This window comes from Rhinolophus hipposideros (assembly GCF_964194185.1).
Source record: "Rhinolophus hipposideros genome assembly, chromosome: X".
NCBI lineage: Eukaryota > Metazoa > Chordata > Mammalia > Chiroptera > Rhinolophidae > Rhinolophus > Rhinolophus hipposideros.
Window position 1 is genome coordinate 20568359 of NC_138046.1, and position 27525 is coordinate 20595883.

Consider the following 27525-nt stretch of genomic DNA (forward strand, 5'->3'; position numbering starts at 1 on the left):
AATCCAGAAAAGTGAAATTTTATTATTCACCCTGAGCTTTTACACAGGAGCAAGTGGGGTGTGAATAGGGAACATTAACAGCAGGGGCTTCTGGGTTTGTCACAAGGTAGGTATCAAACTCACAGTGGCCACAAAGCTGTCTACTAGATTGGCGAGGTAAATGAATTTGGAGAAACTTGTCATTTTATCTGGAGCAATGCGCAGGGAGGTCCTAGTGCCATGTCTTGGACCAAGCCTTGCCTTTCATCTCTAATTCATCTAAGATGCTGTGGGTGATCCACATGGGTGGCCCCAACGGTTCTGTGCCAAAAAGAAAGTTAATATTTCCCAGATGTCACTAACAGTGAAAGAGCTAAGGGAAAGTTTACATTGTTTATGGAAATCAGGTGGGCCCCTGTGGAAGGCTGCAAGGTGCCACCACGGTCCAGATGAACACCTGTGGGGTGTCAGATGCCAGCATCCTCACCCTAAGAGTGAGGGTAGACAATAACTCATGGAACTAAAGCTAAGAAATGCTCTGGATACAGAACTTACTCCAGGCCCAGTTTGGAATGAGGCATTTTGCTTACTAACTGACTTCCAATAAGTTAGTTCTCAGATGTCTCAGCAATTCCTGTTGGAATCACTCTTTTAGAATTAAGGGATCACATTTTCCAAGCAAAAGTATTTCATTCATCAGGCCAGCCTGATTTTTTCAGCTTCTTTCCAGACTTTGAGGATGCAGGAAAAGCCCAGTCTCAACCTATTCTCAATGGATATTGCCCACCCTATTTTCATTCTTATTTTGGTAGCAGCAGGAGTGAAATTGGCATCAGTCTGGTTAAGGCTGGAAAGCTTTTCGGCTAGTCCTGGTATTTCTATTCAGTTGGAAAGTGAGACAACCCTACAGGACAATCCAGTCAGTCCTGGTTTGAAGGACCTTGCTGGTCAAGGGTAAGGAGACTATGATTTCTAAGCAGGGGAGCAGTGGGTGGGTGGCAGGGTGGGATGAGCAAGCAGGTGGGCCTCTATGCTCTCGATCCCTGAAAAATTCTTTTTATAGGCTGGGGTTCACTTAACAAGATTGAAACCCTGCCATAGGGCATAGGTACCAAGGAAGAGAAGTGTACAGTTTTCGGGAGAACAGAAACTTGCTCCTGACTCAGTGCTCTCTAGTGGCAAGAAGAGAAAAGGACGATGATGTCTTTAGACCATCTGGATTCACAGGAGAAAATCGTCTTCAAACCGAAGTTCAGTAAAAGAATAGATCTTTTTTCTCTGGAGACTGGGTTTCTGAAAAACAGGATAAGCATGATGAGGAAGAAGCTGGCTCTGGGGTCAAATGAGCCCAGGTTTGAACCTTGACCTCACCACTGCCTATCTGTGTGAGCTTGGGCAAGTTAGTTAGCCTATCTGAGCCCCACTTTCCTCATCTATGAAATGGGGATACTAATGATACCTACCTCATAAGATTCTGGTAAGGATTAAGTGAGTTAAACACACATAAAGCCCTTAGAACAGTGCTGGGCACATACATGCTCAACAAATGTTAGCTACTATTTTGTCAAAGAGACAGTGTCTTTATTTGAAGTAGAATGGAAGTATTATGTCATCACACTGCAGCTTAGCTTGGTAGGTAAGACCAGGGACTTTGAAGTCAGAAAAAAATTGACTGGCACTTACTTACCCTGACTTTGGGTGAGTTATTTAATCTCCCTTAAACTCAATTTTCCCATCTGTAAATGAGGATAAAAATAGCACCTGTGTTGTAGGTAGATACTGGTTCTTATTTTGCTTCACTTTCATGATTCTTGTCATTCTCCTCATCTCTAATGACCTTTTACTTCACTCTACCTCAGCCAGACATTGCCATGGTCACAGGCTAGACTTTGTCATCACCTACACAGGGGGCACCCTTCTCATCTCAATTTCAAACATCTACTCTTCAACCACCACCTCCCATGTCATTGATTTACTGCGGCATTTTCACATAACCTAATCCTTCATTCCATTACCTCCTTCATTCCATTACCTGCCACTACCCATCACCCTCTACCAGTCTCGATTTCCTTCTTTGTGCAGCTTAGATACAATGGTCCCTTATGATAATCACTCACTTGCAAATACCCTTAACTACTTTTCCTCTATATTCATCGTGCTGACTTGCCAAAACCTCAACCCTGGTTGAGCCTCACCATTTGCTTTCTCTGTGCATTATACTAACCTACAGTGTTTCCCCGAAAATAAGATCTAACCAAAATAAGCCCTAGCATGATTTTTCAGGATAACATCCCCTGAACATAAGCCCTAATGAAGCTTTTGGAGCAAAAATTAATATAAAACCTGGTCTTATTTTCGGAGAAACACGGTATCAGCACTGATGAAAATAACACAACCCAGCTGACCATTTCCAAGTGAAACATCTCAGACTTGAGATCAGCTCTCAGAAATCCTGCTCATGTTAGTCTATGAGCAAGATTGCTTTTCCAATACCCAAGAAGACTTTGTCATACTTTTCTACCCTCTTCAATATCCCACATTCTCATTCTCAGCTAATGATCTTGCCTCATACTTTATTGAGAAAATAGAAATCATTGATTAGTACTCTGTAGACTCCCCACAAACAAGCCTGCAAATATATTTGCATCTGTATCCTTTTTCTTCTGCACATTTTCAATGTTAGAATGTTCCCTTTTCCTAGCAAATGTCAGTGCTTTCATACGTCCCTTCCGTCTTCTCAAAGACTTCACCCATCTTGCTCCATCACTGAGCTCTTTATCTTTGTTGGAGCATTCATTATCGTACAAATATGTTCTATTATTTACCTGCAAAAAACAACAACAACTGTAACAAAACAACTCACCCTACCCTACTAGTCTCTTTAGCTACTACCTCATTTCTATTTACCCCTTCAATGATAACCTTCTTTAAAAAGCTGCTACCACTTACTATCTCCCCCTTTTCATCTCCCATTCACTCTTCAACCTACTCTAATCTGGCTTCTGTCCGTATCACATAATGAAAACTACTCTTAACAAGGTTATCAAAATCTATGTTGCCACATCCAATAGAAATTTCTCTGTCCTTTTCTTATTTGAGCTCTAAGAAGCCCTTGACAGAGTTGATCACTCCCTGTGTTTTGAAACATTCCTTCTCTTTTAGTTTCTGTAACACCACACTCACCTGGCTCTCCTCCCACCTCACTCAGTAACTGTTCCTTGTTTGTATCCTCTGTTGGTTCCTCGTGTCCCCAACCTCTAAATACTGGCACAGTCCAGGACTCTGTCCTCTGTTCTTCTTTCTTCTCTATCTACTCTATACCCTCTGCCTAGGTCATCATTCAATGGCTTTAAATGTTATTTATATATCGATCAACCTGAAAAGTTTACCCAGACTTCTCTTCTGAACTCCAAACTTACATATACAACTGTATATCCACTTGGATATCTTATAGGCACCTCAGACTTAACATGGTCACAACAGAGTTGTGCCTCCTACAATCTTCCTCATTTTGATACATGTACCACTATCTACCCAGTTGCTCAAGCACGAAACCTAAGAAGAGCTAACCTGGAGTCTTCCCTTTTCCTTACCAGTCCCATCCAGAGCATTAGCAAATCATAAGAGCAAAACCTCTCAAATAGATCTCAAATACATCTATTTCTATCTCCACGGCTGTTACCTAGTCCTGGCTATCATCTCATGCTTCTTGCCTCCTAACTGGTCTTTGTCTTCATTCTGGCTTTTCTCCAATCTATCCTCTCTACAACAGCTTATGTGACCTTATTACATGCACATTGGACTGAATAAAGGCCTTCCAGGACTCATCAAATCACTTAGAATATAAAATCCAAACTCTCAACATGACCCATAAGGCCCTATGTCACCTGGCCCCTGTCTACCTCTCCAGTCTGGTCTTGGTCTTGTGGCACACTCTCCCTTTCTCCTTACACTCTGGCCACATTGGCCTTGTTCCCATACTTCACACACTTCAGGACCTTTGCAGGAGCAGCTTCTTCTACCTCCCTCATCTCTACCCCAATTCTTCCTAAAGCTGGCTCACTTGCTTCATTCGGGTCCCTGCTCACACGTTACTTTCTCCAGGAAGCCTTCTTTGACCAGTTTATCCAAAGTTGGCCCCTGTCTTTCCTTATTTCAACACCTTATAATGTTTCCTTCACACACTTATCATAACTTTAAATATTTTTGTCTTTCCACTTTTGGGGGGAGGCAGGGCAGGTGTTCTGCCTTCCCCACTAGACTACTAACTCAATGAGAGCAGGGACCAAGACCGTGTGTGTATCCGTGTGTGTGTCTGGCAAATAGCAATATCAATGTCATTATTATATGTAAATATTGAAGCAATGTACAGCCAGTATCTATATCTACAGACTTAAAAAAAAATCAAATTTGCTAAAAATTTTGGCACCAAAATTTATCGGACTCACCTCCAGAAAGGTGTCTGACTACCCTTCCGGCTGATCGCTCTTCTGCTCCACATGGTCACTGCCTCAGAGGTACCTGACAACCTGCATGAGGGAACTAGGCCATATTGGAGGGGCAGGGGGCTCTGCCTTCCTCCCTTTGACAAATATTTATCTGGGACTTCACAGATGAAATCTTTCAGAACTATCAAAATTCCTACTGAAAGGTTCATCCAGTTCACTTTGAAATCAGGTTAATATAAAATACATAAAGAATCAAACCTATAAAGAAATGACTGAGTCTCATGCCAAATCTACGGAAACAGGAAGTGAGGGTGCAGAGTCCATACATTTCACAAGGCCCCAACCGCCCCCACTGTGGTTCTCAACCTCAGGCAAGACTAGGAAACTGGCTTAAGAGCATGGGCCTTGTGGGGTTTCCTGGTCCTTCTATTCAGAGCCCTAGGAAGTTACCCCCTTTGCAATCTACAAGCTCTGCTGCCTCCCTCTGCCCAGAGACACAGTAGCAAGATAACCACCTCCCCTCAACTACTCTTCACTACTCTGCTCGTCTCCTGTCCCTTTCTCAAGGTAATATTGCTCCTTCGCATGCTCTCCAAGCCTTCCTCATCCCTCTCCCCTTACTCTAGGATAGTATCCTGGCCACAGATAGACAGTGAACCCATCTACAGTGAAACAATTTTACCAGTTGCTAATTTTCACTGCTGTGCACTTAATTTAAGTTGGAATTGTTTTTGATGATTTATGTTTATGATAATTTATGATTTTGATGATTCTTTTGGACACAGAACAGAGAGATAATACCTCTGCCATTTGCTAGAATCCTACAGCAAGTCCTTTCACCTGTTTGGGATTCAGTCTCTTCATCTGTAAAATGGGGATGTTTATTCATTCATTCAATCCCTATTTACTGAATGCCTAATGGGTAAGGTGCCTAGGTTACACTCATACACACATCCCAAGGTCATTGTGGGGACTGAACAGGATGGTGTGTAGGGTATCTGGCTCATAGTCAACACCCATACATGTCGTGGCTGTTATTTTTGGTCTATGAACAATTTAAAGCCTCAAGTTTTCAGTAATTCCAAGGCTTACAATTTTTTTTAAAAAATGTATAAATGGTTCATAAGGACTTAGGAGACTTTATAATCCTGAATTTCATTAATTAGAAGACCAGCAGAGCTTACTCCCTTGGGCAGAGACTGATGTGAAGCCTGACTCAGCCATGCTAAGGCTCTTGAACCAGCCCTAAATCTATCTCCTCACTTGGGCATGGCCAAGTAATCACTGAGGGTGGTCTGTGCCTTATTTGTCTGTCTTACACAAGGACTTCAAACAAATAAAAAAAATGTACTACATTGGCAGTACAATTTGTACTATTTGTATCATTTCCTTTATCAATGTCGTTATTGTTTCCAGCATTCACTCTTTAATTAAATATGTATTGACCTCTATGCCAGGCACTGTCACAGGTGCTGGGGATGTGGTGGCACATTCCTCAAAGTCCCTCCAGGAGCTGACATTCCAGTGAGCTCTATATATTGCCCTTCCCCTCCACTTCACACTAGTCTAAAGTGACTGCAAAGAGATCAGGGGCCATGGTAGCAGCTATTCCTTTTGTTCCTCTCAAACACACAACATGGAACATGGTCTGCAGCACACAGGATGCCCTCCAAAAAGGCACTTTCTGATAGTACTATGTGCCAGGCTTACCATGTGTTTGGTAGGCTTACCTTTCATGGCTTACTGTAGCTCATTTACATTAGGATATACATTCTAAGCATTTAGTTATTTCACTAATCCTCACAAAAACCCTACGAGGTGGACACTATTTTAACCCTCATTTTACAAAGGAGGCAACTGAAGTATGGAGAGGTTAAATAATGGGACCAGATTCCTGAATCTAGTAAGTAATGAAGCCACATTCGAACCCAGGCCGTGAAGATCCTCATGTCATTCTACCCAGATTGTCCTCATTTGGAAGTTCCTATAGACCCACTTTCAAATAGTGTGGAGCCCACAGTCCTGGCCTGTGGCCTCCAGTGTCATTTTCCCTGATTGCAGAGTCCTGGGGCGGCCCCATATTCTAGGCTGAAAATTCGACATCTGGGACAGAGCAAGTTAATCCTCACAAACTTGTTCATTTTTCTGCTTCTGTGGCAAAATAAGAGAATGGTCAAGATACCAAGTGCATGGGCTCTTTGAGACTAAGATGAAACAAATTGTAACTATGAAAATATTAAATGATAGAAATGAGGGTCTTTTCAGTTGCTGGAGATCTTGATTTTTATGCTACAAACTTCTCAACTTTGTTCTCAGGACACAGAGACACATACATTATCAAAAGCAGAACCAGACACTTACTTTCACTTGCAAGGCTGGCAGTAGCAGGTCCACGATCTGGGGTGAAATATCGTTTCTTGCCTAGAAAAGAAACATGATTGAAAATGAAATCTCTAGGGCTAAGTTAGAAAGTGCCCAATTGCACGCCAGGGCCCCCAAAACACCAGCCCCTCAGTTTGTGGACACCTGGCATATTTTCTGAGATGCTACCGAAACAAAAAAGCTTCTGTTTTTAAGCCCCCGTGGGCCTTGTTCCCATCTGATAGGCAGTGTTCCTCATTAAGGGCCGCTAACTTCATCAACATATCCTGAACCATCAATCACCAATTAATATGAGTAACGTGAAGTACATTAGTAGTCAAGTGTGAGAGTTTGCAGCAGTCAAGACTTTAGTGATAAACATTTGTTTGAGACTGTGTCTAGAGGTTTTGGGACTAGGATAATGCCTGCATTATAGTTTTGCCATGATGTACCTGGCATATAACAGATACTCACTAAATATTTGCTGATTAGATTTGAACTATAGAGTTGTTCTGTTTGGAAAGTGGTAATTTGAGCCATCTGTATTCTAACCAACTGTTGAAACAGGGCTCTGCTGTGTGTATGCACAGGCAACAGTTGGCCTAATTTTTTCCTGAGTCCAGTAGGAGCGTATTGTTGAAAAGGAGTACAGGGGAGAGAATTTTCATAGGTTTCCCAAGCATGACATTTTTATGATTTACTCTTTTAAAGTACTTACCTAATCAAACTCTGGAAATGATGGAGTGGTATTTTAATGGGAAATTTGTTTTCAACATTAGGATGAAACAGTGCCTGACTTAGGGAGGCTACGGTGAACAGGCCCTTTGTGTACCATATACTTAGTTCAGAGTCGGGGCAGCATCTAGCGATTTCTTTCAGGCATGGGACACTAGAACCACAGATATGTAAGGACTCCACAGCTATGAAAGAAAATGCACTCAAGAGAACAGTATGCCAAAGGATGTAGGCTTGGCCCCATGAAACTATAAAATATATATTATTACCAATATTTCATATGAATGGCAAATCTTATAGAACAGCTCTTTTGGTGAAAGTATACCTCAGGCCAATTCTTCCCCATCCTTTTACAAAGAAGGGAGTCTTGTTTTTTTTCATGGGTATTTTGCATCTGGTAAACACTAATTACATATTTGGTGAGGGAGTGAATAAAGAAGTGTTTTAGTTCAAGAGGAGGGGTGATGGTTAGGAAATAGGAACCCAAGGGAAAGCAAGCAGGAAGAGCCCAGTGCGCAGGCGTGAGCCACATATAACCAGGCACTGTGCCGGTCTCCAGGCAGTAATGGGGCTGCCTCTACAGTCGCTTTGAATTTTAATGTGTGGAGCAGATGGCTGGTATAGATTGCCCTTGTTTTTGCCCAGGAGCCTGGCATCATTGTGAGTTGCCAACCTATTTGGAGGAGAGAGTTTGAGCCACAGAGTTCTGTTTTACAAATGGATTATTTGGTGGCTCATAGTGAGGTGAATGCAGACCCCACAATTTTAGGCAGCAACCCATCATTTTTCTAGGATAGGTCCAAGTCAATAGGCTGGGTGAATATTCCCAGCCAAGTCCATCTGGCTGGCTCTCTACGTAACCCTGTGGTCATTAAACTGTGAATGCCAGTGAAGCCTAGTGAAGATATATGGAACATTTAAGCAGAACATTCTGTCCCTCAGAAGCCCCATATCCGGAGTGGCAGCAGTTAGTCTTGTCACCTCATCTCATGCCAACTCACTCTCAACCCCAACCAATCAGAGGCAAGCCTCCCAGTATCTGGAGGCATTTCCTTACAGTGGCCTGGGCTGGAAGGCAGGTTGAAGGTAAATCCCATGCTTCCGACTATCTGGGCAGAGTTGCAATCCTCCCACATGGCAGGTTGCTGAGGATGGGCTACACATCTGTCTTGCTGGAGGAGACTTAGGAGGGGCTCATATTTCTCATCAGGCTGGGCCTCTGGAACCAGGTGTTCAGCAGAGAAGGCATGAGGGTAATCATAATCAGGCTCTGGGGAACTGGGGCTGGCTGGGGAGGAGAAATGCCACAGCTCTCCAGGCTGAAAAGAGGGGCTCCCAGTCAGGGGCACTGAGTACTGATCCATAGCCATGGGACCAAACCCATTCATGCTGCAGCTGGCGGCACCATCTGCAAAAGACACTTCCGGCTCTGGCTTTGTCCACTGAGAAGAGAAACGCCACTGATTTGGAGGCATGTCAATATCTGGAAAGGGAAGATTTAGAAGACATGTTAAGTATTTATTGTTTTCAAAATGCAAGTAACATTTTTCTGGTTAATGCATACTATATTTTTTAATGCATACTATATTTTTTAATGTAGAAAAGGTTAAAAAACAACAACAACACTCGAATCGTAATATCCAGAGACCACCATTGTCCACCTTTAGGTGTATTCCTTTCTAAGATTTGTTTCTATTCATGTATGCATGTTTTTACATCACATACTATTTTTAAGGTAGCTTTCGCATCATTAGAATATCACAAATATCCTCTTGTAACAATGAACAGAGCCAACACCAGCATTTTAAGTGGCTACACAGTATTCCATCAATAAGTAGTAATGTGACTAACAAACATGGTATTTGTGGGCAGCTCAGTTATTTACATTTTTCAATTATATTAACAAAATTAAAATGAGCATCTTCACATGTATACACACATACACACACACACACACACACATACACAGAGGGTGCCAAAAAATGTATACACATTTTAAGAAAGGAAAACTGTCTATGCACCCCTATGTTTATTGCAGCACTATACACAATAGCCAAGACATGGAAACAACCGAAATGCCCATCGGTAGATGACTGGATTAAGAAGCTGTGGTACATTTACACAATGGAGTATTAAGCAGCAATAAAGAAGAAAGAAATCTTACCATTTGCAACAACATGGATGGACCTAGAGAACATTATGTTAAGTGAAGTAAGTCAGACAGAGAAAGACAAATACCATATGATCTCACTTATATGCGGAATCTAAAGAATAGAATAAATGAACAAACTAATCAGAAATAGTCTCAGAGACATAGAGGAAAAACTGGGGGTTACTAGATGGGAGGGGGGTGGGGATAAGGGAGATTGGGGGGATTAGAAAACAGTCGGTAACTACAAAATTGCCATGGGGATACAAAAGTCAATTTGGGGAATATAATCAATAATCTTGTAAATATTTTGTAGGGTATCCGATGGACACTTGTCTCGTTAGGGAGACCACCTCAGGGATGGTGTAGATGCCTGATCACTGCTCTGGACACCTGAAGCTGAATAATAACGAATGTCAACTATAATATATATATATATATATATATATATATATATATATATATTCACAAGAAGTGGACTATAGCGTAAGAAATAGAGGCAGTGGAAATGTAACGGCTATGTGCGATGTCAGAGGGGTAGTAGATTGGGGAGGGGGGTTATCACTGTGTGAGGGATATAAATGATAAATGTCTAAGTATTACAGTGTTTTGTACACATGAAACTAATAAATAAAAAAAAGGAAAACTGTATTAAAATTGTAATACTCAATTGTAATACTCAACTGAGTTAGCTCAGTTGGTTAGAGCATGGTGCTGGCAGCACCAAGGTCGCCGGTTCGATCCCCACATGGGCCACTGTGAGCTGCGCCCTCCTTATAATAAAATAAAATAAAATAAAATAAAATAAAATAAAATAAATAAAATAAACATAAAATAGTAATACTCAATATATACCAATAACAAAAGATGAATACAAGTCATCTTCGACTTCTGCAATTATAAAAGGTGCTCAAAGTGGTTACCATCAGCATCCAGACACTTCTGATTATGGTGAACTACTGCTTGAGCAACAACATTGCCCAAAGTGTCCACTTGTATACATTTTTTGGCACCGCCAGTATATCTTTAGGTGATTTGTGTTTGGTTGTTGCTGTTGTTTGGCTTTATTTTGTAGCTGGCGTTTTGAGTAAACAGAATAGGAGGACGCCACAGAACTTTACAAAGGGTAACACTTTGGTAACACTCACCGAAGTCTAGGGGTCGAAACTCCATTTTCAAAAGGGATCCGGGGTTTGGGGATATTAAGAGACTGGACCAAGGTAGCACAACAGATTAGCCAACCAGGGATCTAAGCTGGAGTGGTAAGTCATGGGGTGGGGAATAGTTGCTTGGACCTCTTCCTGCAAAAGTACAATGCTCAAGGTCAAGCAGTAACTCCCTCAGTTTCTTCTTGCGAAGTTCTTATGGACTGGGTAATGGGATGGAGTCTCCTTTGGTCTCAGACACTACTTCTAATTGTGCCTATAATAGCCACCGACTCTGATTTCTCAAGAAGTCTAGGATAGTTCATGACACCGATGGATCTCTTCCCCATTCTCAATACTCACTCATGCAAGAGGGAAGGAGGGAGAGAGAGCTCTGGCAGGTGATACTTAAAGCCTTGAGCCTCTCATCTATCCAAGATAATGAAGGGGGGCTTGGGTGTAGATACAAAGGAAGACTGTCTGGTCTCCTCCTCCTCCACATGTGCCTCTCCTAACTCTCCTGAATGTTCAATTTGCCTGGATTTTGCACAAGATAAGAATGTCTGACAGGTCTGCCCAGTGATACTGGAATGCCCCCACCCACCACCATAACTTCTCACGTCATACAGATGATAAGACAAAAGAAGAAAAAAAAAGCCCTAACCTGCATGGCATAGACATTCTGCCCAACATTTCACATCATTCACAATAAACAACTGGTAATTGTTGGCCTCTTTTAATGAAATCAAGAGTAAGGAAACATATTAAGATTTGTTCCTGGAGATGCATGTTACTTTTGAAAACTGATTATCTGCAGAGCAGTAGCAATTCAGGGCACTGTATAGCACAAAGAGGGTGAATAAGCTGACCTAGTATAATCACTGTCGGTGTTTCATATTCACTGAGGGTACTGCATGTCCTAAGCACAAATTAGAAACAATGTGTAGCCTCTGACAACAGGGCAATTTCCATCTGAACTGGACTTACAGATATACATATGACGTAGGCGCTGAATGCAAGGCCCCAGTGTGTTTCGAATATTTCTGTTAACTGCTTCCCTTCCAGAATTCTCTGATTGAAATATTAAGGGGAGTGGGTGGTGTGCCACTGTCCAAGGTCCCATTTGGTCACTGAGTGCACCAGAGCACAGTTTGGATGGTATCCTGTGGGGAGGCACAGAGTACCCTAATCCCAAATTCACAGCAACCCAATAGTAGGCTTTGGGTGGCCTTGGGAAAGGCACTTTTCTAGACCAGGCTTGGGCGTTGGTGTCACGTGGAGTGGAAAAGACCCTGGGGGCCATCCCGGTAGCTCAGGCAGTTGGAGCTCCATGCCCCTAATGCCGAAGTCTGCCAGTTCAATTCCCCCATGGGCCAGTGGGCTCTCAACCACAAGGTTGCTGTCTCAACTCCCACATGGGATGGTGGGCTAAGCCCCCTGCCACTAACAAAGGCAACTGAACCTGGAGCTGAGCTGCCCCCTCCACAACTAAGACTGAAAGGACAACAACTTGACTTGGAAAAAGTCCTGGAAGTACACTGTTCCCCAATAAAGTCCTGTTCCCCCCCCCAAAAAAAAAGAAAATAAAGACCCTGAATTTGATGGGCCACTCTTTCCGAGGCTTCTTGAGTACACTTCTCCAGCAATCACACCCCTGTACCCTGTGAACCAGTAAAGGTATCCTAAACCACAGCCTGGACTGGCCCAAGGTTACTGCTGCCGCTGCTACAAGTGGCCCTGATGACCCTTTCTTATCCAAGTTTCCCTCTGAAGATGAGGGAGCCCCAGGAAGACTGTGCCGCCTCCTAAATCCCCAAACTAAATTAATGAATGGAGAACAGGTAAGGAACACTTTGGTTCTGGGACACTTGGGACAGGCTGGATTTTCTTTTCCGTAGGAATACAAAATGTTTCCATTCCATATACTCCAACTCTTGAGCATCTAGACCCTATCTCTTAGTGCCATCCATGCTCTAGAATTCCTGAGGCCTTTGGTCCTAAGATCAGGTCCTGTTCAGAGAGTGCTAGTCTCCCTTTCCCACTCTGCCCCTTTAGGGTAAAACCAGCAGACCATTTGGCAGACCATTCCTGGGGCCTAAGCAAATACAGGGACACCACCCACACCTACTGATATACATATCTAAGAGCCCAGAACCTTCTAGAAAGCACTTCTAGGCACTGAAAAGTTTGCTTCTACCCCAGAAGACTCTCTCTCCAATCTCTTTTTTTTTAACTTTTATTTATTTAAGTGTGTGTTGTTCTTTTCCAGGATCCATCAGCTCCAAGTCAAGTAGCTGTTTCATTCTAGTTGTGGAGGGTGCAGCTCACAGTGGCCCATGTGGGGATCAAACCGGCAACCTTGTTGTTAAGAGCACCGCGCTCTAACCAACTGAGCTAACCAGCTGCCCCTCTGCACTCTGTTTTTGAGTGGTGGCCCTGCCTCCCTATTCCAGACTAATTTCTGGACACATTAACTGAAATGTCATCCCCTCAGAAAGGCTATCCCTGAACCTCCAATCTAAATTGTATCCTGCTGCTCTCTGTGACTGTGCTGTTTGTGTCCTTCATAGCACTAATCCTAATCTGTAATTTCTTCATTTCCTCATTCATTTGTTCACTATGGGTCTTCCCCGCTAGCCAGTAAACTTTGAGGATTGAGACCATTTCTCTTTTGTTCACTATCATGTCCTCGGGAATTTTCAGTGTGTCTAACATGTAGTAAGGCCTGACTTAATATTATTCTAATAAATACACACATGCACAGATGCACTCACATGTGCACACATGTGCTTACACACACATATGTACACAAACATGTACGCACTCTCAACCATATGCACACACACAGCCCTTCACACTAATCTTTCTATATGAATGAGTAGAGTAGCATGCCAAAAGTTTAAGAGCACAGACTTTGAAATCAGACAGGCTTGGAGGCCCATCCCAGCTCTACCACTTCCTAGCTGTGTGACACTGACCACCTCCTCTCCCATCTCAGAGCCTCTTGGGACTGTTGTGAGATTAAATGGGTGAGTCCGTGTACAGGGCTTAGCACAGTACCTGGTGCACAATAGGCACTCAATAAGTGATAGCTATTGCTGTTTTATTATTAATCATTGTTTCGGTTTATAAACCCAGTTTGTGCTCACATTCATAGGTTTCTTTCCTAGTTTGCAACATTCCATGTAACCAACCCAGGAAAAAATGAAACGGTAATGTAGGAGGCCTGAGGATCCTCCCTGCCATCAGTCACCCAGTGCCGAGAAGAGAAGGGAGAAAGGGACTGAGAAGAGAAGCCCACAGCAGCAGCACTCCAGGGCTGATGTGAAGATGGAGTAGATACCGGCTCTAGATTTCAGTAGCCTGTGCTCAGTGTGTGTCCATTCCCAAGGAAGAACCCCTCAGAGCTGGGCAGGCAAGACTGTAAATCTAGAACAGCTTTTGTGTGCTGAGCACTTCCTCTGGAGGAGGCACTTTGCTGAACACCCCGCATACATGATCTTATGTGATCCTCACAGCAACCCAGATGGAAAAGACCCAGAGCGGTTCAAGTCACTTGCCTAAGGCCACAGTTAGTAAGTCATAGAGCTGTCTGATTGCAAACCTCATGCGTTTACTGGCTATGCCTCCCCAACATTGCAAAGAGGTAGTATGCTTTCCCACACTACTGGGGTTTAAGGGGTGGCATATGGGCATGACATTTCTGGGAAGCAATTTGCCAGTATATGTTAAAACCCTAAAATTTGGGTATACGCTTTGATCCAGTCATTGCACTGATGGCAATTTATTTTAAGGATATAATCAATGATGCGTATAAAAATTTAGCTACAAAGATACTCAAACTGGCATTTATAATATGGTAAAAGATTGGCAATAACCTAAATGTCCAAAAATTTTAATACATCTATAAAAGGGGTACTCTTGAGCTATTAAAATGATGTAGAACATGTAATAGCATAGAGAGATGCACAACTATTGTTGATTAAAAAAAAAGTTATAGCCCATATGTACAAAATAATGTTGTGTTGTAAAACTTAGTATGTGTGCATAGATTCACACATGGTTTTGTGTCCTGACTGCTTATCTGTGTTTTCTGAAAGTTTCAAAAATTACCACGTTATTTTTATTATCAGAAAAAGTTATTTTTAAGTAAAACCTTAAGAAACCTCTTCACTCAGTGAATCTGAATCACAACTGTGAAAGATCAATACACAATTACCTCGTTTTCTTCTACCTATCCTTGTTTTGTTTTTCTTTTTAAATTTCCTTCCTTCTCCCCTGTTTCTCCCTTTAATACAAATCCTGCTTTATGATGAAGTTGAACCCTAGAACCCTCAGAACGCACACCCACATTGTGCACCATGAAGGTCCAAACCTTGGCCTGCCCACTCTGCACGCATTGACTCTCCCCTCTGCCTTCTTTGTATTATACCAGGGGTGCCAAAAAAATGTATACAAGTGGACATTTTGGTCAACATGGCTCAAGCAGTAGTTTGCCGTAATCAGCTGATGGGAACCACTTTGAGTACCTCTTGTCATTACAGAAGTCAAATGCGACTTGTATTCATCTTTTGTTATTGGTATATGTTGAGTATTACATTTCTAATACAGTTTTCCTTTCTTAAAATGTGTATACACTTTTTGACACCCTCTATATTCTTTGTATTAGCGGAGGTCAAAACACTGGAAACAGAGGGACAGCTTACAGGAGACAGTCCCAGCTTCTCCTTCACTCACCTCCCTGTGTGGTACCTCACCTTTTAATGATTATCCAGATTCCTTTTCCCAACTGAAAATGGAGAAGAAATACAGAACATGTGCTAGTATTTCAAAGTGGCTAAGAGCTTAGGATCTGGAATCAAACTGATTTGGTTGCGAACAGCCACCCCTTATTAGCTGTGGGATCCTGAACGAGTTACTTGACTCTGAATCTGTTGCCCTGGGCAGAGTGAGAGTTAAGTTGGTGTGAGGATTCAGTGAGATAATCCATGTGACACCTCCCGGGCTCACAGGAGTCTGTACTCAAAAAATGGTTAGCCATTGTAAACAGCATTAGCAAGAATCCTTGCGGGCAATATTAACACTCTCGCTATGGTGTTGTTAGGATCAGAGGCAGGACAGTGAAGTAATCAAAAGACTGGCTCTGGAGTCTGACTGACTTGGGTTTCAATCACTGTTACTCACTTGCTGTGTGATATGCCTTGTCATTTACCCTCTCTGGGCTGCAGTTTCCTCCTCTGTGAGTGAGGATATGAGTACCCATTGTAAAGTGGTTTTGTGGAGTACAATACAAATGCAGGAAAATGCACAAGTATAAAGTGTGCAGCTGGGGAATTTTCATAAACTGCATGAAACAGAACATGACCGCCATGCCCCCGTCTAGTCCCTAACCACCCATCCCTGAAGGAAACCACTCTCCTATCTTCTAATACCATAAATTCAGTTTGCCAGTCTTTGACCTTTCTAAACCACTGAAGTGGATGCAGAAATTGTAGCCTGGTGTCTGGCACCCAGTAGTGGCTCAAGAATATGTTGACAGTTTCCTCACCCTAACTGGAAAGGAAGACACCAAGTTGTCAGTGTTCAAAAGGACCATAAACAACAAGCATGACTCTATCTCATAGGATTCACACTAAAAAAGAAACACAGTGTTTATTCCTCACTCACTAGATTTCAGAGGAGGGGAGAAAGGAGGTGGGACCTTTTGAGACTGACTATAAGAGAACTCTGTGGCTCAGGTGTACACCCTCACTTTCTCAGCAGCCCTCAAGCAATGTTGTCAGGCCGGGGGCTGGGCTGGAAGCCGTGACAGGAAGAATATGGGGTGGGACGTGTACCTGGGTTGTGCCTCCCCCAGTGGTAACTACTGAAGCTTCTCAAGTTATCTACTCTGAAATCACCAATGTCCTTTTTTTAAAGGGAGATTAATTCAAAGATACCTTCAACTTGTGTTTTCTGAAGTATAGCCAGTATAAATTATGCATAAGTAAATAAAAAAATAACTGATTTGGGAAAAGCAGCCAGGAAATTTGATGGCATGTCCTAGCCACACAGGTCTGTTTGGACTTTGCGTATTTGGTTTGACAGAGGGCCCTTAGAATGTGGGGCAGTCGGCGCTGGGAGTCCATGAATACGAGCCTGTTCTAGGCATGACTCAGGGGCTGAGGAGATGCTAACATTCAGTAAGGAATGGCCACTTTATTATCGATTTCCCACCATTTTTGAAGCTGCCTGTATCTCATAAAACACCTCCAGTGAGAACCACTGGGGGACCATCTTCTTTCATGGGGCCTTCCTCTGAGGCAGCAGAGCTTATGAGAAACTTGACTCCTAACTGTGATAAGAGAGGCCCTCAAGGAAGACAGGCTCTCTGCTTCTTTTGCGCAACCAGTGAGACAAACATTTGCCTAGCCCATACCACATTGCGAGGGAGACATCTTCATAGTTAAGGGATCTGAGAGATTCTCACAGAAAACGCAACAACCAACGTAGGTGGAGAAGAAAGCTGCCTCTGTTTGGCCTGCGAAGACTGGTTTGGGCAAGAAACAGGACCATGTCCAAGATCCCTTAGGGGCCCAGAGGTCAGAAGGCATGGGAAACAGTATAGCTGCCACACAGCACAAGTCCCTGGAAAACCTGAAGGCTTACAGGAGCTGCTTGCTGCTCTGTAATAATAATTTTTTGAATGCAGATTCTCATGTCCACTCTAGCCATTGAAAAACACATGTCAAGCTTTGGCACCACCACCATAAAAATAATTAACATCCATGTGGCACTTACTACATGCAGCTTGACATGCATTATTTCATTGACTCTTTCTATAGTTAACTAATACTCAACTGTAGAGATGAGGAAACTGAGGCACAGAGTGATGAAGTGATATGCCTGAGATCATATTGCTAATATTAGATTGGTGCAAAGGTAATTGCCGTTTTGCAATTATTTTTAACTTTTTAAATTGCAATTACTTGTGCACTAACCTAATAAATGGTAGAGCTGGCCTGGCCCCAGACTGCCTGGTTCTAAAGCTGTACACCACATAATCCCTCTCTCTGCAGTGACTCCATCTATGGCAGACAGCAATACCCTCTAATCCAAATCCCAATCTCATTCATTCAAGCAATAGTTATTGAGAGCCTTCCATGTGTCAGGCATTGGGCTAGGTACTTGGAAAGCAGCACTTAACAGACTGAGTCCCTGCTGCCATGGAATTCAGAGTCTAGGGGTTGGAAGGAGGCAAGAAACACATAAATATATAATACGTCCAGTGGAGACAAATGCTAAGAAGAAATAAAACAGGGTAAGACAGAGGGTGACAGGTGGGGGTTCATTTTTTAAATAGTTTGTTCAGAGAAGGCCTGTATGAAGAGAGGACATTTGGATGGAGATTTGAATGAAGAAAGGGGAAGTCATGTAATTATCTGGGGAAAAAGCATTTCAGGAAGAGGAGGGAAAACTAGCAAAGGGCCCAATGCAAGATTGTACTTGGCATTTTCTACAAATAACAAGGAGGCGAGACTGAAGTGAGTGAGATGGTAAGTTGTAAGATATGAGATCAGAAAGTTTTAACTGGGGCCCAGATGAGGTCGGGCCCCATTAAAACGTTTGTATTTGATTCCAAGTGAGACAGGAAGCTATTGGAGAGTTTTGAAGAATGCTGTGATATGACTTTTATTTTAATGGTGTCACTGTGATTTCTATCTTGAGAATAGACTGAAGGGGAGCAAGGGCAGAAGTAGGGAGACTAATTACCATGTTTCCCCGAAAATAAGACCTAGCCAGACAATCAGCTCTAATGTGTCTTTTGGAGCAAAAATTAATATAAGACCTGGTCTTATATTATATTATTTAAGACCCAGTCTTATAGTAAAATAAGACCAGGTATTATATTATATTATATTATATTATATTATATTATATTATATTATATTATATTATATTATATTATATTATACCCACTCTTATAGTAAAATAAGACCTGCTATTATATTGTATTGTATATTATATTATATTCCCAGTCTTATGGTAAAATAAGACCGGGTCTTATATTAATTTTTTTCTCCAAAAGACGCATTAGAGCTGACTGTACAGCTAGGTCTTATTTTGGGGGAAACAAGGTAGGAGGCTACTGCAAAAATCCAGGGGGTAGATTAGTGGCTTCTTGGACCAAGGTGATAGCTGTGGAGATGGGGAGAAGTGGTCAGATATTGGACTATTTTGAAGGTAGAATTTACAGAATTTTTCAAAGGATTTAACGTGAGGTATGAGATAAAGAGAGGAGTTAAACATGACTCCAATTTATTAGAAGGATGCAGCTGCCACTTTTGAGTCTTGCTGCAAAATGAAGCACAGAAATGGGTCAATAGGCCGAGAGTTGGTTTTATCTCAGGTTTGACCAGGCAAGCAGGATAGAGGAAGTGAGCAACTATGGATGGATAGTACTTACTACAAGGGAGTGATTGTAATGAACCAAGCCAGTGTATTCAGATCTAAATCAAAGAGTCAAAGAGCCAAAGTTGGCAGACTTGTCTGTGCACGAAGAGCCTGGGGTTTTGACCCTTCTGAGAAGTCAGATAGGTAGGTCCTCTGAATCCCACTTACCACATGCAAATTCCCCAAATGACTCAAGATCAGTCATTACTGCTCCCACTCTGAAGTACTCAGCATACTCTCAGACATTACTCCCCCCCACATCCTTGTGCCATTTTAACAAGATCTTCTACAGCATTTCCTTTAGTTTGTTCTGCTACCACACCCCCTCCCACATGTTTACTTAACTCACAAGTCTCTGAGAAAACCATGTCACCTGACTGGAAAAGGAATTTCTAGGAGAGAAGAAAATTCTGCAAATGTGAGTACATCAGATATATACCAACTCTCTGCTGAAACCCAAAGAGGAAAGCCAGAGTGATGACATCTGGAAACAGGTGAGCTCTTCTGCAGGCAGAGGCCCCTGGTCTATTTGCACATTTCAAAAGGGGATGAGGAGCCCTATCAATTCACATCCACCTGGCAGGGTAACTTCTCCATTAGGCACAGCAGGTCTAGGGCCCACGAATACTTTTAGGAGCCCATGAAAATGCTGTTCACTTCTTTTAAAATTGGAAGAAAAACGAATACAATAATGATAAGGAATATATGAAAATGACTCCAGCCTGGATTATATTTGTTTTTATACCAATGTGGTCACAAAATATCATTTTTCATATTTTTCTGGAGGAAGGGGCCCATGATGGCCAAAGTGTCTAGGGTCCGTATAAGTCACACTGCAGCCCTTGCCAGCTTCATTGTTATGGCTTTCTCCACACCTGGATATTTTGATGAGCATTATTTTGACATAGCTCTTGAAGTAATTGTTTTGCAATACAAGAATGCATCTTTTAAAAATATTACCCAATAGTGCACACAATAGAAACACACCCCTGATACTGTTAAGGTTGGGGGAGAAGGATGTGGGGAGATTCCATGTACCAGCCTCTGGGCCCTCCCCCAATCACCAGATCATCCACTATTGGTTGAGAGGAGGCTAGGTATACCTGCATAGGACATGCTTTCTCAATCACAAATCTTTTGGTGTTCCTGCCCCTTTCGGGCCAGGAGTAGTAGTAGTAATACTATTAACTGATAATAGCAAACAATTGTGGTGCTCTGATTGTATACTACTATTACTAACAATACTGATAATGGTGATAATAGCAAACAATTGTGGTATTCTGACTGTGTACCGAGCAGTGAACCTAGCATTTAACGCAATGGAGCAAACAATGAAATAGATGAAGTACTTTCATTAAACAGTGTTCATTTTCACTTTAAACTTCTAAGAAAGGAGTCGCAAGCGGATGAACACTAGGTTGTTAGACTGCAGGAGTGGAGCAATGCGTAAATCAAAGGAACTTGTTTCTTCAAGCTCTTCTGGCAGCAATTCTGACAGTGAAGTTGACAAAAAGTTAAAGGGGAAAAAGCAAGTTACTTCAGAAAAAGCTGTAAAGAAGCAAAAGACTGGTGAAACTTCAAGAGCCCTGGCATCTTCTAAGCAGAGCAGCAGCAGCAGAGATGCTAACATGTTTCAGATTGGAAAGATGAGGTACATCAGCATTCGAGACTTTAAAAGGAAAGTCCTAATTGATATTAGAGAATATTGGATGGATCCAGAAGGTGAAATGAAACCAGGAAGAAAAGGTATTTCTTTAAATCCTGAGCAGTGGAACCAGCTGAAGGAACAGATTAGATTTCTGACATTGATGATGCAGTAAGAAAACTGTAAAATCAGAGCCATATAAAACCTGTACTGTTCTTTGTAACAAACTGTAAAACCAGAGCCATATAAAACCTGTACTGTTCTAAAACCTGTACTGTTCTTGTCTTTTTACATTGGCTTTTGTTTTCTAAACGTTGTTTTCCAAGCTATTGTATATTTAGATTGCAGAAGCATTTGTAAGAATACATTTTTTTAATGTTCATTATTTAAAATGTTCTGAATGAAACTAATCGTCAACTTTATTAAGGAAGATTTCTTTGTGCCCACCACCTTGTGTAAAATAAAATCAAATAATACAATCTTAAAAAAAATAAAAAAACTTCTAAGAAAGGGGTGGCAGCTTCTTACTCCTCAGTGTGACTTGCCTTCAACAAATATACACACTTGTCTAAGTGTATTAAGAGCATCAGAGAACTGTCTTTGAGTGGTAGCCTTAGGGAAGTTCAGCCTTCTCCCCCCTCTCAACAAGCTTACCATTCCTCAGGAGCACATCTTCACTCTGGCTCAGAGGTCTCAGTTCTTGGGGGTTCTTGATATTGCTCAGAGCTCTGGAGAAGTGTTCATCCACTACGCTGCTGATGTCCCCTTGGAAATAGGTGAAAATGACACACCGGGAGTTCCATTCAGTCTTTATAGGCCTCTGCATCTGGCCAGCATTCATCTTCATTTCTTCCATTGAGACACAGGTGATCACTGTGGATCAAATGCAAAATATTACAGGCGATACTTTTCCAAGTGGCATGGCTATCCTTGGCAGCATCCTTGGGGGCAAGCAGTTTGCTCCTACCGAGTAGAGGCTCAACAACCACGCTGCACTGGTCTGAGGACCAGTTGGGGAGCCTGGTATGGTCAGTGCTCAGGAAACAAGACAGCTCTACAAAGTGCTGAAGGGGCCCTTCCTGACAAATGAGAAGTATTGTCTGTCAACATGATTAGAAGATCATCAAAAAATGGGAAGAGAAAAAAAAAAGGACAATGGGGCCAAAACATGGAGTAACATCCTTCTGGGGAAGTGCCTTCCTCCTCCCAGAACTATATGTAGATCCCCCTGGACAAAGGGAGAGCTCCCCTGTAGAGCTGGCTAAGCAATCCAGTGCGTATTGACAATTTCCGTTTTCACAGTAAGCACTGCTTTCCATCTTAACTACTTCCATGCAAGATACTAAAACACACCAAATTCTCTCTGATGCCAGAATCTATATATGATAGTAGCCTGCACCTACTCCCCACCCCATCTTAGAAACTAGCAATTACAAACCACATCGGTCCTAAGGCCTCCTGACAGATATATGCTGAACCAAATGCAGATATCAAAATACACACAATCACACTCACACACTTTTTACATTTATATATTGTGGCAGCATTGGTGAAAAGCACCTGAAAGATTGTCAGCTCTGCCCCCCCACATTACCCTCTGCACCTAAAACAGGTCCTGCAATAGAGTAAATGTTTGATAGCTGTTTGCTGTATTGCCTTAAACCTGGCCTCCATCATTGTATCTTACCTGAGCTCTGTCCTTTTGCACCCAGGCCAGAAAACGGCACACAGCAGGCACTCAAAATGTTTCTCTATCTCTCTTCCTTTAACTAGAGAAGCTCCTTTATCTTTGCCCCCCCCCTCCCAATCTGACTGCAGTGCCCCACCTAAAGACACCTTCAATCTATTAATTCTTATGAAAATGAATAGAGTTGAATAGCCTGACTCCCTCCCTAGTCCTCCAGATCCTTGAGGATGTGAGCCATTTCTTATTCATTTCTTTATCCCTAACACCTAGCACAATGCAGGTATTCAGTAAACAACGGCTGAAGGCCATGATGACATTTCATGCAGAGACAGCACAATGCATGGAAATTATACCAATTAGAGGAGTCAGAGGGCCTGGGGTTGACTTTTGGGAAACCACTTGGTCTCTGGGCTTCAGATAAAATGGAGAGGTTAGAATATTTGAATTCTGCAGCCTGTTATTTTATGGTTCTACTCAAAGCATCAACAAATTATGGCTGGGACATTAGGAAGGAATCTGGCTGTGAGCAGGGGACCCTCTCTAAAGAGTTCTCCTTTCAGAATCATTCTAGCCCCAGTCATAAATGGACAATGTTGTCTCCAGAAGCCTTTGAACACATCACTCTGTTTTCGCCCAGCTGTCAGCCACACTAAGCTTAACCAGGCACTACCTGAAAAATGAATCCATTGTACCCTTATTGCAAAAAACATGTGAACAACCACTTTGAAAAACTGGCAGTTTCTTATAAAGTTAAACATACACCTACCACGTGACCCAGCAATCTTACTTCTAGGTACACATAGCCAAGAGAAATGCAAACATATGTCCGTACAAAGAGTTGTATGTGAATGTTCATAGCGGCTTTATTTATAACAGCCCCAGAGTGGAAACAACCCAAATGTTCATCACCTGGAGAATAAATAAATTAGCTGTGACATTTTCAGACAATGGAAAGTTAGTCAGCAATAAAAAGGAACAAACTAGCATGGAATAATCACAAAAACATTATGTTGAGTGAAAAAAAAAACCAGACACTGAAGACCACGTAAGATTCCCCTTACATGGAACAGGCAAAAATAACCTCTCGTGATAGAGGTCAGAACAGTGGTTGCCTGTGGGGTGGAAATTGGAAAGAGGCAGGAGGGAATCTGGGGTGTTGAGAATACCCTATATCTTATCTTGACAAGGGTAATGGTTATATGTGGATGTATACATTTGTCAAAAGTCATCAAACTATACACTTAAGATCTGTGTGCTCGCTGTAGATAAATAAATGATCACTCAATGAACACATGATATATATATATATATTCGGATACTCAAAGTTGAAGAAATAAAGCACAGGTGTTATCCTTGAGCACATTATAAGTCAGAGAAAGACATGTACTGTACGATATCACTCATGTGAAATTTTTAAAAGCCAAACTTGTAAAAACAGCAAGTTAGATGGTAAGTACCAGGAGGTGGGAGTGGGGGAACAGGACAGATGTTGTATAAGGGTACAAACTTGCAAGGAGTAGTAAAATAAGTCCTAGAGATCGAGTGAATAGTACAGTGAATACAGACAACAATGTTGTATAATCAACATCAACCTGCTAAGAGACTAGAACTTAATCATCCCAGCTACTAAAAAGAAAGGATAATTATGTAACAACATGAGAGGTGATAATTATGGCTACAATAAGAATCATATTACAATATATAAATTTATCAAATTAACATGTGGTACACACTAAAGTTAGTTATGTCAAATCTATTCCAAAATTAGCAAAAACTAAAGCAGAGGTGTTATGAATTATAAAGTAATGATAAATGTGGTAGCAGCACTTTTTCTAAAGCTACAGTTTACAGAATAATTACTTTGTGCCAGAAAGTATACATGTATTTTCTCCCATCTTCACAACCCTCAAAGTAGGTATTATTATGCCCGTTTTATAGATGAGCAGATTGGGGCTTACAGAACGTGAAATAAACTGCCCCTGCCACAGGTAGGTGGTGGCCGAGCTGAGATTTGAACCCAGGTCTCTCTGGCTTCAATGTCTCTACTTTTTCCAGTCCCCTACTGTCTACCAGGTAGAACTAATAGTGCCTTCCCCTCTGTGGGCCTCAGTCTCCCCATTTACCAAATGTGAGAGCTTGGCCTCTAATTTCTAGGGACCTAAAGCAAGCCCCTCGTTTCCTTTAGCGAATGCAGGCAGAACATCCGTGCACTTCTAAGGGGCTTCTCCTTGAAGCCTCTCCCTGCAAGGGCTGCTTAGCACCTTTATAGGACTCTTATTCTCAGAACTGCCTGTGGCCACTGTTCTAGGCTTGACACAGCTTGCAATCTGTCTTTGCTAAGATTCCCTGAAGCCACGAGAAACGAGAAGCAGCAGTCTGGACACTTGGGACCTGAAACACGGTCTTAGTCTCCTTGGGTAGTGACCACAGGTCACCTGGCCACAGCCAGGAAAGGGTAGAGATAGAGAAATTCAGAAACAACATCTCAGTCCCATCACCTTGGAAGGCTCAGACCATGGGCAACTAGGGATCCTGAATAAATCACAAGGACCCCCTCTGGCTCCTTTATCGTATTTAAACACTGGAAATGCATTCAAAGGAAAGTCATGGGCTACTGGTCCCCATCCAGCTCACACGCAGTTCTCTGGGCTGCACTTGGCCCTCAGTGGACAGGATCTGCATTTGAGGGATGTTACAATTCTGAGAACTGCTATTTGGCTTAATCCTTTGCAGAACTGCATATCATTGCACCTCTGAAGCAATTTCATCCTCCAATGAGCCCTCTTGGAGGTACAGGTGGGTCTGGCTTAGAAGAGGATGCTGCAAAGTTGGAACTGAGGGGTATCAGTGAGGCAGAAGAAAGGATGGGACTTTCCTGGAGCAGATGTTTTTGTATCAGTGCCTGGCTTATAGTAAAAGCCCCTTGCAGACAAAAACCCAAGGCCAAGCTTTGCCAGCTGTGCAGTGAGAACAGCATAACTGCAAAAGTATACCGTAGCTTGCAATTTCCCCGACACACAAAATATACAGGCACCAAGTACTTCAAGTAGAACTCGAAATATTGCTCAATCATCTGCCCAAATATTTTAACACAGAATCCAATATCAGCTGTTTGACCTCCACCCTACCCCAGTGCCTACACGGACACACTAACCACACTTCTGCAAAACGGTACCCAGCACCCGGGGGTGGGGTGGGGAGTCAGAGAAGTTGTCACAATAATCACTTAGAACAAAAGCCCCAAAGGGACCAGATTGTATCTCACTGAGCAAAGCATGTGATGCTCACAGCTTCCCCCACCCCGCACCCCGCACCTCGATTCCTTCCCAGTTAAATTTCCATCCGTCCCCACCAAAAAGAGTCCCCAGCTTTTCTTACCTTAATTCCCAACCATCAGCTGAAATACAGCAAGATGCAGCGGCCCAAGCTATGGCTGGGCAGAGGTGTGTTTGGATGGCCAGAGCTGTCTGGCCCCCTTTAGAGCAGCTCAATGCTCGCGGAAGCAGGGGCTAGGGATTTTGTACCCTCCCCTCGCTGCTTTCTGCCCCTCTGCGGGGCTACAGGAGACATTTCCTGCTAGCTATCTATTAAGAATGCAGAAAATGCACTCCAACAAGTCAATCGGGTTGGGCACCTGCAGGAATGAGGAAAATAGGTAGCTCTTTTTTATTTCTTTCTTTTTGCATTAAAAAAAAAAGCACTTAGCAATATTGTCTCTTAAAATAGGCAGTCAATTGTTTGCCCGGAAACCACACACAGAGTCAATAACACAACTCCTGAAACATCAGTTGTGGAGCTGGAATCAAGCTAATGTCACTTTGAATCTCAGGAATTGAGAAAGTCAGTTTAATTCATCACTACTTTCTCCTCTCTCCGTGGTAAGGGAAGGGGAGCCCAGACCCCTATGATTTTATGGTCTTGTCACAGGTCTCTGCTGGCCCCAGAGGGAGTCAGGACATCTCTGAACCCACAATAGACAAAGCAGTTCAGGGACTCTAGCTAGAGGTTTGGGGCAAGGGGGTCCCAATCCGCATTTTGAAAAATCTTCAATATTACCTTAAGAAATAACACCATCATTCAGGCCCCAAACCCTGGAGCCAGTCTTTGCTCCCCTCATTCTCTGTTTCAACAATATTGATTTAACAAATATTTATTAAATCCCTACTGTGTGCCAGGCACTATTCTGGGAGTTCTGTTCTATAGTGAACAAAACAGAATACATCCCTGCCTTCATGGAATAAATACACACATGTTATGTGTTTGTGTGTACATATACATATGTATATTATATGTATATGTAGGATAGCAATAAGTACTACAAAGAAAATTGATCAGGAAAATTCAGCCTAAAAGGGGAATAGGGAGTGTGTGTGTGTGTGGGGGGGGGTGAGGTGCTAATTTATATAGGGTGGTCAAGAGAAAATTTTCTGATAAGGTGAAATTTGAGCAGAACCCTAAGTGGGGAGGAGGGGGAACCAACAAACTATATTGATACCTGCTGTCCTGATATCTGAGCGAACATCAAATGCACAAGGTGGGATCACGCCTGGTCTGTTCACAGAAGGGCAAGGAAGCCAGTGTGGCTGGAGAGGGAATTAAGGGGGCAGCTGGGGCCCAGATCACATAGAGCCTCATCAGCCCTGCTAAGGCTTTTGACTTTTCCTCTAAGTGATAAGGAAACCCTTCCAGGCCTGTCAGATCTCGGCTCAAGCATTATTTCCACAGGGAAGACTCCAGATGAAGAAGTCAGGTTCCTTATCAAGAGGCTCTTTTAGTACCAGATTTGATTAATTACTGTTACAGTTGTACGTTTATTTGTGTGACTACTTCAGTAATTTCTCTCTCCTCCACTACTCATTCAATCACTCACTGATTTTGAGAAGTCTTTGAGCCATCTAAGAAGAGATGACAGTGGTCAGTTAGTAGGGAGACAAGTCTGAGTT

The 27525-nt window shown here is 42.4% G+C and overlaps 2 protein-coding genes across 2 annotated transcripts; one reads left to right on the forward strand and one right to left on the reverse strand.

Moving 5' to 3' along the window:
• On the reverse strand, positions 1 to 26171 carry VGLL1 (vestigial like family member 1). The gene is made up of 5 exons (XM_081043912.1): positions 25961 to 26171; positions 21550 to 21768; positions 8581 to 9006; positions 6789 to 6848; positions 1 to 1272 (listed from the first exon to the last, which is right to left on the reverse strand). Exons 2-5 carry the CDS (start codon positions 21749 to 21751, stop codon positions 1232 to 1234), a joined length of 729 nt encoding a protein of 242 aa, XP_080900038.1. The 5' UTR covers positions 21752 to 21768; positions 25961 to 26171; the 3' UTR covers positions 1 to 1231.
• LOC308495529 (activated RNA polymerase II transcriptional coactivator p15-like) lies at positions 20693 to 21070 on the forward strand (the record flags this gene model as incomplete). Its single annotated transcript, XM_081043913.1, has 1 exon — positions 20693 to 21070. The coding sequence occupies one exon, from the start codon at positions 20693 to 20695 to the stop codon at positions 21068 to 21070; it is 378 nt and encodes a 125-aa protein (XP_080900039.1).
• Positions 26172 to 27525: the final 1354 nt, after the last annotated feature.